The sequence below is a fragment of the Anabrus simplex genome, chromosome 5 (assembly GCF_040414725.1).
Source record: "Anabrus simplex isolate iqAnaSimp1 chromosome 5, ASM4041472v1, whole genome shotgun sequence".
NCBI classification, from domain to species: Eukaryota; Metazoa; Arthropoda; class Insecta; order Orthoptera; family Tettigoniidae; genus Anabrus; species Anabrus simplex.
The window spans coordinates 342,408,350-342,421,678 of NC_090269.1; the positions used below are offsets into that span (position 1 = coordinate 342,408,350).

The 13,329-nt window shown below is 39.8% G+C and overlaps 1 protein-coding gene across 2 annotated transcripts in view; it reads right to left on the bottom strand.

Moving 5' to 3' along the window:
• Positions 1 to 13,329, bottom strand: part of LOC136874088 (uncharacterized) — a 149,262-nt gene that overhangs the window by 39,505 nt on the left and 96,428 nt on the right. For both annotated transcript variants that reach the window (XM_068227654.1, XM_068227655.1), the window contains exon 5: positions 7,680 to 7,824. In XM_068227654.1, coding sequence (XP_068083755.1) covers positions 7,680 to 7,824 — 145 coding nt within the window. The remainder of the gene's footprint in view (positions 1 to 7,679; positions 7,825 to 13,329) is intronic.

The window sequence follows — 13,329 nt, forward strand, 5'->3', positions numbered from 1 at the left end:
GACAAAGCAGAAAGATGGCAGGAGCATATCCAACAGTTGTATCAAGGTAACGATGTAGATAAGTTGGTTCTGGAACATGAAGAGGCTGTTGATGCTGAGAAATGGGAGACCCAATTTTGAGGTCAGAGTTTGACAGAGCTGTGAGTGACCTAAATAGGAACAAGGCACCTGGAATTGATGATATTCCCTCTGAGTTACTGACTGCCTTAGGAGAAACCAGCATGGTAAGGTTATTTCATTTAGTGTGCAAGATGTATGAGACAGGAGAAGTCCCATCCGATTTTCGGCAGAATGTTGTTATACCTATTCCCAAGAAAGCCGGTGCTGACAGGTGTGAAAACTACCGCACTATTAGTTTAGTATCTCATGCCTGCAAAATTTTAACACGTATTATTTACAGAAGAATGGAAAAACAAGTTGAAGCTGAGTTGGGGGAAGATCAATTTGGCTTCAGAAGAAATGTAGGAACACGTGAAGCAATCCTGACTTTACGTCTGATCTTAGAGGATCGAATCAAGAAGGACAAGCCCACGTACATGGCATTCGTAGATCTAGAAAAGGCATTCGATAATGTTGATTGGACCAGGCTGTTTATGATTCTGAAGATGATAGGGATCAAATACCGAGAACGAAGAATTATCTACAACCTGTATAAAAATCAGTCTGCAGTGATAAGAATCGAGGGCTTTGAAAAAGAAGCTGCAATCCAGAAAGGAGTGAGGCAAGGCTGCAGTTTGTCCCCTCTCCTTTTCAATGTTTACATAGAACAGGCAGTAAAGGAAATCAAAGAGAAATTTGGAAAGGGAATCACAGTCCAAGGAGAGGAAATCAAAACCTTGAGATTTGCCGATGATATTGTTATTTTATCTGAGACTGCAGAAGATCTCGAGAAGTTGCTGAATGGTATGGATGAAGTCTTAGGTAAGGAGTACAAGATGAAAATAAATAAATCCAAAACAAAAGTAATGGAGTGCAGTCGAACGAAGGCAGGTGATGTAGGAAATATTAGATTAGGAAACGAAGTCTTAAAGGAAGTAGATGAATATTGTTACTTGGGTAGTAAAATAACCAACGATGGCAGAAGTAAGGAGGACATAAAATGCAGACTAGCACAAGCAAGGAAGAGCTTTCTTAAGAAAAGAAATTTGCTCACTTCAAACATTGATATCGGAATTAGAAAGATGTTTTTGAAGACTTTTGTGTGGAGCGTGGCATTGTATGGAAGTGAAACATGGACGATAACTAGCTCAGAAAGAAAGAGAATAGAAGCTTTTGAAATGTGGTGTTATAGAAGAATGCTGAAGGTGAGATGGATAGATCGAATCACGAATGAAGAGATACTGAATCGAATTGGTGAGAGGAGAGCGATTTGGCTAAATTTGACGAGAAGAAGAGATAGAATGATAGGACACATCTTAAGACACCCAGGACTTGTTCAGTTGGTTTTTGAAGGAAGTGTAGGTGGCAAGAACGGTAGGGGTAGACCAAGGTATGAATATGACAAACAGATTAGAGCAGATGTAGGATGCAATAGTTACGTAGAAATGAAAAGGTTAGCACAGGATAGGGTGGCATGGAGGGCTGCATCAAACCAGTCTATGGACTGATGACTCAAACAACAACAACAGTACTCAATATGGACATGAACCCTAAACCAGATATAAAGGATTATTTTGCTGAAGATTGGGTAGAAAAATGCTCATTTTTTAAGGATGTGTTTTCCCGAGACTGTTTTCTAACCATTTTTTGGATGTTTCACGTGTGCCCTCTTAGTCCTGCTGCTATTAGAACCAGGGGCGACAAAATATGTAATGTGGACCATTTGGAATGGAGAGTATTATGTTCCAGGACGTAATATTTCTATAGATAAAAGTATGGTGGATTTCAAAGGACACATCATTTTCAAATGTTACACCCCCAGAAACTGACTAAGTGGGGACTGCGCATATTTGTGACATCAGATTCAAAGACAGCAGTTGTATGCTCATTCATTCCATAATACGGTGCTCCCACAACAAATTCACTAACACATCCGAATCATCCGTTTACAACAAGAATTGTTCTTCAATTATGCCAACAGATGCTTCAGAATATCAATGGTATTGCTGGCTTCCCACATCTACACCGATAGATTCTATACCAGTTGTGATCTGGCAGAGGAACTGCTGAAATTAGGGTTTCACATAACGGAAACAGTGAACACAAACAGGAAAGGATTGCCAACTCAAATAAAATAAACCGCTCTGAAGAAGATGAAGAAGCACGATGTCGCATTCAGGAAGGAGGATAAAATGGTTGCTCTTTCATGGAAGGACAAAAGGACTGTCTCAATGTTGAGTACATGGCACATCAGCATGCAGCAATACACACCTAAAAGTAGGAAGGATGTTGATCCTATTCTGAAGCCTGTAATGATCTGTGATTACAGTGAACATGTTCTTATTATTTAACATGGAGAGAAAATCACAGCAGCAGAAGCCACTGAGGCAAAGGCAATACAGGAAAGAACTGGTACGAGAGTTGTTTGGTGATATCCGTAACTGAAATGTCAACAAGCGAGGACGACCATAAACCAGTAATGAAGAAGAACGGCTGAATGGAGAGCCTCACTTTATATATTCAAACATAAAGGGAAATTCCAAAGATTGTGCAGTGTGCAGCAACAGGCAGAGAAAGAGCGGAAGAAAAGAAACAGTATATTTTTGCAACACCTGCACCAAGAAACCTGGACTTCATCCTGGAATTTGCCCCGAGAAATACCATACGGAGAAGAAATATAAGTAGGACAGGGGCAAACTGTCCTTAAACTACATGTTTATTGCTTATAGTGTGTATCTAGATTGCTAAATTAATTCATAATGTTGTGAGTCGGACTTTGTAGTTTCATTATGCCTTCACTGTAAATATACTAGTACAGGACTACACAAGAAAAAAATTTGTCCGGTAAGGGTTAATCTGCCATACAATGAACAATAATTTTGGGTTCAAAATTGCACATTACCAACTTTGTACTTTTGTTGAGCTTCTGTTGCTTTTGCATAGCCGACTTCATGTTTCTCTTTGTATATGCCCTTTGTAATATACGTACATAGTCCTAGTTGGCTGACTCATACTCAAGTATACGTCTTCCTCCAGCAATCTTCTTCGTACTCTAACTTATGGATATGATTCCAATGACTAAATGGGCCGATTTTAGCATGAAACCAGTGTCCACACATAAGTTGCACTGAATAGACAGTGGAGACCTCAGTTGAGATTGACAGAGCTTTCAAGTTTTGTCATTTAGCCTCTTCATGTCTGCAGTGTTTTTCTTCAAATGTACTAATGGCAGAAGAGCAAGTGTGGCAATAAAGTGAACAATTTTCAGCAAGTGCATCCCTAGATTGAGGGTCACTACCTGTCAACTTGAGGCTATATTTAATTTGGTCTTTGTAGTGCATCAAAGGGACTCCTTCAGGCCTCCTGCCAGAGCAAAGGATTTGACTAGGAAATACAGTATCATCCATAAGGTACATGCCCTATCCATCTAAGCTGATAACCAGTGATGGTCATCACCTGCTACTGATGTGTGCTTTCTCAATAACTGATGACATAGTCCTTCCACTACTTGCTGGTGGAAACACTGAAGTTTTTTTTAATGTCACGATGGTCAAGTGTCCAAGTCTCACAATCATTAAGTAGTGCTGAGATTAAAATAGTTTAGTATGCACTGTCAGAATTCTATTGATGAAGACCATGTTTGTCAAACATCCAAATGCCACATGGGCAGCACCAATTCTCTTCTCCACATCCTGTCTATAGGTACAACACTAGGACAAAGTACAAAAAAAAAAAAAAAAGTCTACGTGAACCAGTGTTGTACCCAAAATGTTGAAATCTGGGAGGTTTTGATTTTTTGAACACTGATAGAGAGGCCAAAGCAATCATATGCTTTCTTGAAACAGTCTACTATTTTGTAGTTCTTTGGGAATAAGAACAGGTGATGCATCATCTGTGTACTGCATATCACTTACTGTAGTAACATTAGTCAACCTTTGGGAGAAAAGTCTTGCCAGATTGAAGAGTCCTCCATCAAAACAATACCTAACATTTACACCTATGTTGTCTGCTGCTGTTTCATGTAGCAAAGCAGCTAGGTGTAGAGCAAAGAGTGCTGGTGCAAGTACACACCCATCATAAAAATGCTGAGGACAGTCAAAGTGTTTCAGCACTGCCCACATGGTTGGTCTTAGGACTGATTCAAATGCCTTTTCCAGGTTGTAAAAAAAACTACGAAGAAATGTTTCTGTTGCTCTCCTCTTTTTCTTTCTTGGGGATGTCTTGCACAGATCATAACAGTTGTGCATCTGAAGGTTCAAAAATCACACTGGGACTTGAAAGAGATCCCATAGAGATAATCTTGCAAGGGTCAAGCAAAATTCTAATAAGAATTTTACCCACAATGGAGAGAAGTAATATGCCATGATAGTTACCACGATCGCCTTTCTTGATATACTGTAGCCATGTTAGTGGCATTTTTAAGGTCAATGGAAAAATCTTCTGTTTCCTAAATTAAGAGGATGAGTGTGAAGAACCTTGTTTTAAGGGGTAAACTTCCATTTTGAATTCATTCCACAGGGATGTTGTCTGGTCCAGATGCCTTCCTAGATTTCAGTCGATCAAGAGCTTTGTTGAATTTTCACGAATCTCAGAAAGACGACCACCATACCTCTGCAATGTTTAGGTCTGAACTAGAGGCTTCCAGTTCCACCCAAAAACCTGCCTCCACCATCAATCTCCACTGGACTGGAATGAAAGGTGATAACTGGAGGAACTGCCACTGATGTGATTTTTAAATCTCATTTTCCTAGGAAGTGACCCACGTGCTATGATTTCGGAGCTGTAGCCTGCGGCACATGAGATATGCATGATCAAAGACCGAGACTGCAACGGGCTGTTGCAGATTTCATGCAGGATTGAGGTGTGCCAGTCCATCTGGCATGACTACTTCCACCTCCATGATAACTGGAAGCCACGATGGTAGAAATTCCTCTAAGGTTAATTTTTCTATTGGGTTCTTATTCAGTCACTCCTAACATGGAGAACAGATGCTGAGACACCACAGTACTGCAACCAAATAACCCATCATTTTGGTTAAGCTCAAGGCTCTTCACTCTTGACCCAGCTCAAGCATAAACTGTTCTGTGTATCAATTCAATACTGATGACAATGCTACCTGACAGCATGTTTTCAGTGGGTTCCAGTGGCACTGAGGTCTCACCCCCCCACACCTCAAGGATCTCAACTGCCTGAAGCAGTTGGCTACATGAGGTGTCAGGTTATTTCTCGCTACCCAACACTCAACATGGAGTCGCTGGCTGTATGGTCTACTCCATACTGTAGCAGAGCAAGACTCTGTTTCAGGATTCTCTGTTCTTTCCCAGTATATCTTTCCTCTGTCATGAGGCCTATTGCAATTTAAAAGTGATTGCAAGCTAAATCGAGAAGCACAAGGACATCAGCACAGGGGAGTAACACATTGCTTTCATCATCGAAGTGGTTACTCCTGTCATCTGGTTATCATAGCCGCAACTATAGACTCCCAAGTCAGCCACGAGAGACCTCCAAGATTGAACTTCCCCAGCAGTCTATTGCAGCGAAACGGAAAACAGCCGAAAGACACGCGACTTCTACAGCAGTCGACCGGGCTATGAGGCATAGCTCCAGCGCGACTGCTAGAGCAATCCACCGGGTGCGTGGCACAGCTCTTTCCCGGCTGCTAGAGCAGTCGACTGGAGTGAAGGGGTTAAGTCCACGGGGGCTTCCTTCTCACTCCTAGGCCTTTCCTATCCCATCGTCGCCATAAGACCTGTCTGTGTCAGTGCGACATTAAAGCAAATAGCAAAAAAGAAAGTCAGAAAAAGATAAAGGCTGCTGGACCTGATGGACTACAATGGGTGTACAGGTTGTGAAAGTGCATATGGAAACAGAAACGTGTGCCAGAAGACTAGGGAAAGGGAATAATAATACCAGTCTTTAAGAGGAGGAAAGTGTGCGATAACTATAGAGGAACCACACTCTTATCAAAAGTGGTAAAAATACTGCAAAGGATATTAGAGAGGAGAATGAGAAGAAAGGTAAAAGAATTGCCAGAGGAATAGTATGATTTTAGAAGTGGAAGATCTACAGTGGACCCTATCTTCAGCATGAGGCAATTACTGGAAAAGAATTGGGAATATAGGAAGGATCTGGTCATGATATTATAAGATCTAACAAAGGTAATATGATAATGTTGCCAGGGAGAAGGTTTGGGAAACAATGGTCAAAAAGAGACTGGGTACACAAACTGAAGAAATGGTGTAAGCAATGTATAACTGCATCAGCAGTGTACAAGACTCTGATTGGAAAGATGGAATGGTTTAGAAATGAATATGGACTAAGTCAGGGGAGTGTGCTGTCACCTCTTTTGTATCTAATGGTTATGGATAAAATTGTAAAGGAGACAAAGGAAGCATATGGGAATAGGGAGATGAAGTTATTACTATTTTGCAGACAATATTATGATCTGGGGAATGAACCGCAAAGAAGTACAAGAAGAATTTGATGCACTGAATGAGAAAATTGGTAAGTATCGTATGAAAATCAACCCAGAGAAAAGCAAGACTAAGGTGATATTAAGAGGTGAAGAATGAGGAAAAGGCATTGTGAAAATTGGTGGTCCAAGCCTTGAAATTGAAGATAGGGTCAAATACCCAGAAAGTGAATTAAAAAATGCAGAATATAAGGCTGGACGTGGGGATTAGCAAGAGGGTGCAACAGGGCAATGCATTCTACCAGAGTGTAAGAAACCCCATCTGGAATAAGAAAGTGCCAAGGAAGTGTGAAAATATGATGTACAAAATGTATTATAAGGATGAGAGTAGAATTCAAACCAGTGAAATGAAATACCTATTAAGCATTATAGGAAAACAAGGGGACAAACAAAGATGTTAAAAAGGAAATCTGAATAGAAAACCTGAATGAGAAAATTGATAAGAATAAAGTAAGATGGTTTGGACCTGTGAAGAGGATGGATGAGAAAAGAATACCAAAACAGATGATGGAGATGAAGTTTGAAGGAAAGAGAGTGAGAGGGAAACTTAGAACAGGTGGAGTGATTCAATAAAGAGGAGTGGAAGAAGAAGAAACCAGGCTGGGACAAAATGATGGAAGATGAATGGTGGAAGGGAGGATGATGAGTTAACCTGTTACTTCTGAAACCATACAGACCCCCTTCCAACTGTAGTTCCATGATGATTCGAATGTTCCACTCTTAGATCTTATCAAGAATTTTCATCTCATGTGATAGGAAAGTTATTCCTCTATAGCTGATGGATTCTCACTGATTTTCACTTTAAGAGAGGAATGATAACACTGTTGTTCCAGTCAGGAGGTACCTTGTCCTTCCAAACAACATTGACAACAACAACAACAACTTGCCTTGTCAAATTTCAAGCGCTAAACAATACATTGGATAGCAGGCAATGTAACACACTTTTTAGTTTTAAATCTTGTCACAAATACAGTATGTGGATCACAAAGAAAATTCTTCTACAGGAATTAAACTGTCAAAATTGAACAAAAGAGTACTCTCATTACTTCAATACAAATTCCAACAATAACCTCTGTGAACAGTATTAAATCATTATGAAGGAACATACCTTATATAAATCCATATCATCAAACTCCAAAATCATAGTCCGCTGATTGTTTCCATCCTGGGATTTCTCATTGACGACAGGAACAATAAAACGTTTTACACGACCAAGAGCTGAGAAATGTTTTTTTATCTTTTTTAGGCTTAGCCTGAAAATAATAAATGTAAAATTGATTGGGGTAGGGAAAGGGAGTTTTGAAGAGATTGTGTATGCGAGCACAGATGACCTAAACCAAAAACATTTATACAGTAAAACATCAGGAAGAACAAAGTTTTTAATATATAAAGATATCATATTAAAAGTAGATACTACACAATGAAATCTAACTTGTGAAGGACAAGTGAAGGTTTTCTGCCCTTTTGAACAAATTGTTGCTTGGTTAAAGTTGAACTAGGAGCTCAGAATTGTAAAATTAGGGCTTGCTACTCCAAGAATGGTTAACGGTTGAAATCTTGGATCCTTATAATTTGTGGTAGCGCATTCATTCAAGGAAGCTCAAAAGAAACCTATTTTTGGAGAGATTCATTCAGGCTATATTAATCCTAACATTTCTAAACACAAATGTCTTGCGTTCATACAATCATAGGCACCTGTCAACAGTCTCATCCTTCAGCTTATCAAGGATAACATTCTGATAATAATGCATCCTATTTTGAAGATACTTAGTCCTTGGGTCTTCCTCATAATTTCTTCCAAGATTTTCTCCTTGACAAAAGTTGATAAAACAGTGTTGAAGCACAAAGTATGCAAAATGAATTTAACAGTCACTTTTCCATTAGCAGCAGTTCTCTCCTTCCTTTGATACTGTCCTGGAAACGTCTGCTGGTTCTTGTCCAGCTAATTTCCAGCTTACACCTGTTCATGTGGACACTTTAGACAAAAGATTCAGCAAAATTCTTCCTATCTTGAATGTTGTGTGTTGACTTGTTAGAAGAGCCCTTTTAAATGTTTACTTAGCTGGTGCTATTCTCCAACTGATTTCCATGCTGCACCTGATGTCTTAGATGAAGATGATGATGATGATGATAATAATAATAATAATAATAATAATAATAATAATAATAATAATAATAATAATAATAATCATTTACCAGGAGGTACACCTCTACAATGCACGCTTAAATCTTGCACCAATTGGAACTCCTCTACTGGAGAAACACTGAACTTAAACGGGACCTACTTAAACCTTTCCTCTGAAGATGTCACGGTGTGAATTTCGACTTGTTTTTGTTTACTATTTATCAAGAAGTTTGGACATTCTCTCATAGATGCACCCTGGTATGAAGTGAAGGAATTTTATTTGAAGAAATTTTGTATTCATAAGTTTGTTCTTTACTAAATTTCGTTCATTCATTTGTGGGTTGGCAATATTTATCTTTCTTTCTGCCAGTTTCGAATTTAGACAATCCAGAATTTCTGTAATTAATTTTCAGCCAATCATCGGCTTCTTCTTCGATTTGGTGTGTATCTGTAAGGTATCCAATAAAATTGAGAGGGTGTGGCTTAATTATTCATGAAAGGTCTCGAACCTTCCCCGAGGGTTTATAAACTGCTGATTTTCACATCTCTTGGCCACTTAATCTACGTCTAAGTGTGTGGTTGTGAAGCAGGGGGCGGGAGGCGCCTCTTTCATCAGGCAGCAGGTCTTCAGTAAGGTAATGGCCATGTAACATCTTATTTCTCGCTAGCTCAGCAGTTTAACCCGCAGGAAAGGTCCGAAACTTTAATATGTAACCTATCTTTCTAAGCATGTAATTTTCTGCTGGCTTGTGTAAAAAATTAAATCTGTAACTGTAATTCGGGGATAGAGAGCGATTTACCCTCTCGAGCTTCCCTTCATTTTGGTTTGAGGTGACTACGTTTTGGTAACTGATTTTCTTCTCTTCCTTAATGTCTTAAATAACTCGTATACGAGTCACCTCCATAGTTTGGGAATAGCCCCTGTTTCATCGGCCTAGTGCCTTTTAGGTTTTAAGAAGCTACATAGAGGAGTGCAAGTATCCGCCTCCTTCGTTTTGTTTGGGCCATTTATTTAATGGTTATTTCTTTTACTCGAAGGCCCTGCAGGTTGGGTACGAGATACCCCTGTTTCTATTTGTAAGCTAGGCCATGGAAGGCCAGAAAGTATAAGACATTTTTGGTGTTGCCTTGAATAGGTGTGGAAAACTGAGAGCGTCAGCTCTTTTCATGTGTTGTAAAAGTGCCTCAGAAAGGCTTGATATTCTGATTGTGAGTAAGTGCTCCATGTATTAGGGGTTTTCTGCCCTTTTGAACAAATTGTTGCTTGGTTAAAGTTGAACTAGGAGCTCAGAATTGTAAAATTAGGGCTTGCTACTCCAAGAATGGTTAACGTTTGAAATCTTGGATCCTTATAAGTCTTGGTTCTAAATTGCCATACCGTTGTTACTGTTGTTAAAGTTTTTTTATTCTTATTTGTTAAAACTTAGAAAATAAAAGCTTGTTAAAGTTTTATATTAACTTTGATTTGGTAGTTAGACCCATTTACTCCGGCACCTTCTTTCACCTCTGCTGTTCCACCAAATCACAGTAACAACAACAACAACAACAACAACAACAACAACAATAATAATAATAATAATAATAATAATAATAATAATAATAATAATAATCATTATCATCATCATCATAATTAGGGCTCTGATATATATGACCTAAAATCTCGTTAGCCGGCCCCGTGGTGTAGGGGTAGCGTGCCTGCCTCTCGCCCGGAGGACCCAGGTTCGATTCCCAGCCAGGTCAGGAATTTTTCTCTCGGCCTGAGGGCTGGTTCGAGGTCCACTCAGCCTACGTGATTAGAACTCCCAGATTAACGGCCGAGAATATGCATCGTGCTGACCACACGACCCCTCGTAATCTGCAGGCCTTCAGGCTGAGCAGCGGTCGCTGGGCAGGCCAAGGCCCTTTCAAGGGTGTTAAGTGCTGTGGATTTTTTTCAAATCTCTTGTTAGAAGAGCCCTTTTACTATTAAGTGTTTACTTAGCTGGTGCTATTCTCCATCTGATTTCCATGCTGCACCTGATGTGTTAGGTAGTAGAAGTAGTAGTAGTAGTAGTAGTAGTAGTAGTAGTAGTAGTAGTAGTAGTAGTAGTAGTAGTAGTAGTAGTAGTAGTAGTAGTAGAGCCTCCGTGGCTCAGACGGCAGCGCGTCGGCCTCTCACCGCTGGATACCGTCGTTCAAATCCCGGTGACTCCATGTGAGATTTGTGCTGGACAAAGCGGAGGCGGGACAGGATTTTCTCCGGGTACTCCGATTTTCCCTGTCATCTTTCATTCCAGCAACACTCTCCATTATCATTTCATAGCATTTATCACTCATTAATAAATCACCTTGGGAGTGGCGACCCCATTGTAATAACAGCCTATATATGTTTCATTCATTACATCCCTGACCCGGTCAATGACTGGAAAACAGGTTGTAGGTTTTCATTTTCATTTTCAATAATAATAATAATATGAACATATTTAAAGGATGGAACCAACCCTAAAAATTAACAAAATATGACCTAAAACCCTGTAAATATTACCTTAAATTAAAACTATAAATTTAAAAATTACATTTACTTCTATCAGTTAGTTACTGATGAAATAAATCGCACCTCTCTCAGCCTTCACTTTCAGTATACTTTTACTGGATGACGGCATGCAGTTTCAGATGGTCAAACTTGAAGGACCTCTGGTTGTCAACAAGTAGAGCCATGACCGAGGAGTTAGCCGTGCAGTTAGGGGCATGCAGCTGTGAGCTTGCACCTGGGAGGTAAAGGGTTTGAACCCCACTGGCAGCAGCCCTGAAGATGGTTTTCCATGGTTTCCCATTTTCACACCAGGCAAATGCTGAGGCTGTACCTTAATTAAGGCCACGGCCTCTTCCTTCCCACTCCTAGGCCTTTCCTACCCCATCATCGCCGTAAGACTTATCTGTATCGGTGTTATGTAAAACAAATTCTAAAAAGGTGGAGCCTTGTACAAAGAGAAACTCCTTTTTTCTATATTGTAAGATGTAATGGGAGCATACTTGAAAAAAGCCAAATCATTACTGGAAATTGCCTGTTCATTTCAGTCAAATTCTTCCTTTCCACAAAGAACGTCCGTAACTTTAGACAATGTTATCCAGGATTTTGTTCAAGCACGTATCGTAATTTTCCTTAACGTCATCAACTACTTCGCCCTATGCTCTCAACACAGTTTACTTCATAATGCTTAATGCATCACACAACTGCATGCCCACAGTTTCAAGGTGAGTGATGGATTTTGATATCCTACAGAAATGTGATTTCATGTAAGCTAAGTTTCTTGACATGGTGGAAAAAAATAAGTCTTGTAGAGTTTTGATTGAAAATGAATCTCTAAGTTATTGAAGATCTTCTCAATCTTACTGCAGTTTGTACAATAGTAGTGAGCAACTTCAAGCCAAGTCCCCTCTTCTTTAAACTTCTGCCCTTGAAGCGAACCCTTAACAAAAATCTTCTGGAGGTTAGCAATGAATTTGTCCATCTCAGAGTAAATCCCCTGAACCTCTTCAGCCATTCTAAGTAGGGCATGCGTATTAGACCCTCCTTGGCTTTTAGAGATGAAGAAAGTAAATCTCGCATACAAGACCCCCACAACGTAATTTGTCAGAGCAAAACAACGATTCCGCTTTGAAGCAGCTACAAGCCTTATGTAGCTCTAATGACATCACACAAATTTGTGAATAGTTTCATCCATACGACCCACGCTATGAAAACACGCGTCAAAGTCATTCGGTACATCCGTGTTTTGCAGTTAAGAAATGTCCGCCTCTGTAGCGTAGGCCTACTGCAGCTCCGATGACGTCGCACAAATAGGTGAATAGTTTTGTGTCCGACCTGCGCATTGCAAGCACACATCAGTCACGTATGTCTGCGTTTTGTAATTAAGAATGTCCACCAGCGTAATGGTTAGCACAATTAGTTGCCGTTCTTGGGAGCCTGAGTTTGATTTGTGGTAAAAATGGTACATGCAACTTCCTTCCACTGGGGGCCTGTTTAAAAAGAGCTGCACCACCTCGGGATGAGGAAACGAGTTTACTTTAGTTAAGAAATATTCACGGTTGTTGCTAGGCTTATTAATATAGGCAGGCAAGATCATTGACAAAGTGATCGTTTAATAATATCTTGTAACTCGGGCCAATATAGGGTTTTTTGGGAGAGAAGTAGGTTTAAAACGTAAAAAAAAAAAAAAAAAAAAAAAAAAAAATATCCAGTCACAATTGGGAACATGCATCATTTTCAAAAATTTTTTTTTGAAAAGTTCACCAGTGAAATAGTACGTAAACGTATTACATTGTGGTATGTTGCCTTGTTTTATACCATTAAAAAAATATTTAATAGTGCCTTTCCGCAAGGCGAGTGAAACGGCCTCTGACGTAAGCGGCGCGCTGTGACGTCACGATCCAGTACCGCATGGAGCTCTACCAGCCGTTGTGCATCAGCCGTTGCTAAAAGCCGATTGTTTATTATTCATGATCGCGAATAACTTCGAAATGACAGAAGAAAGGTTCAAAACAGCACAGTCAGACAATCTACCATGTGTAGATGTCATCATTCTTGAAAAATGTGACTTCTGTGGCCGCAGAAATTAGCGGATAACAAGCAAGTTTGTAAGTGGCGTCTTTT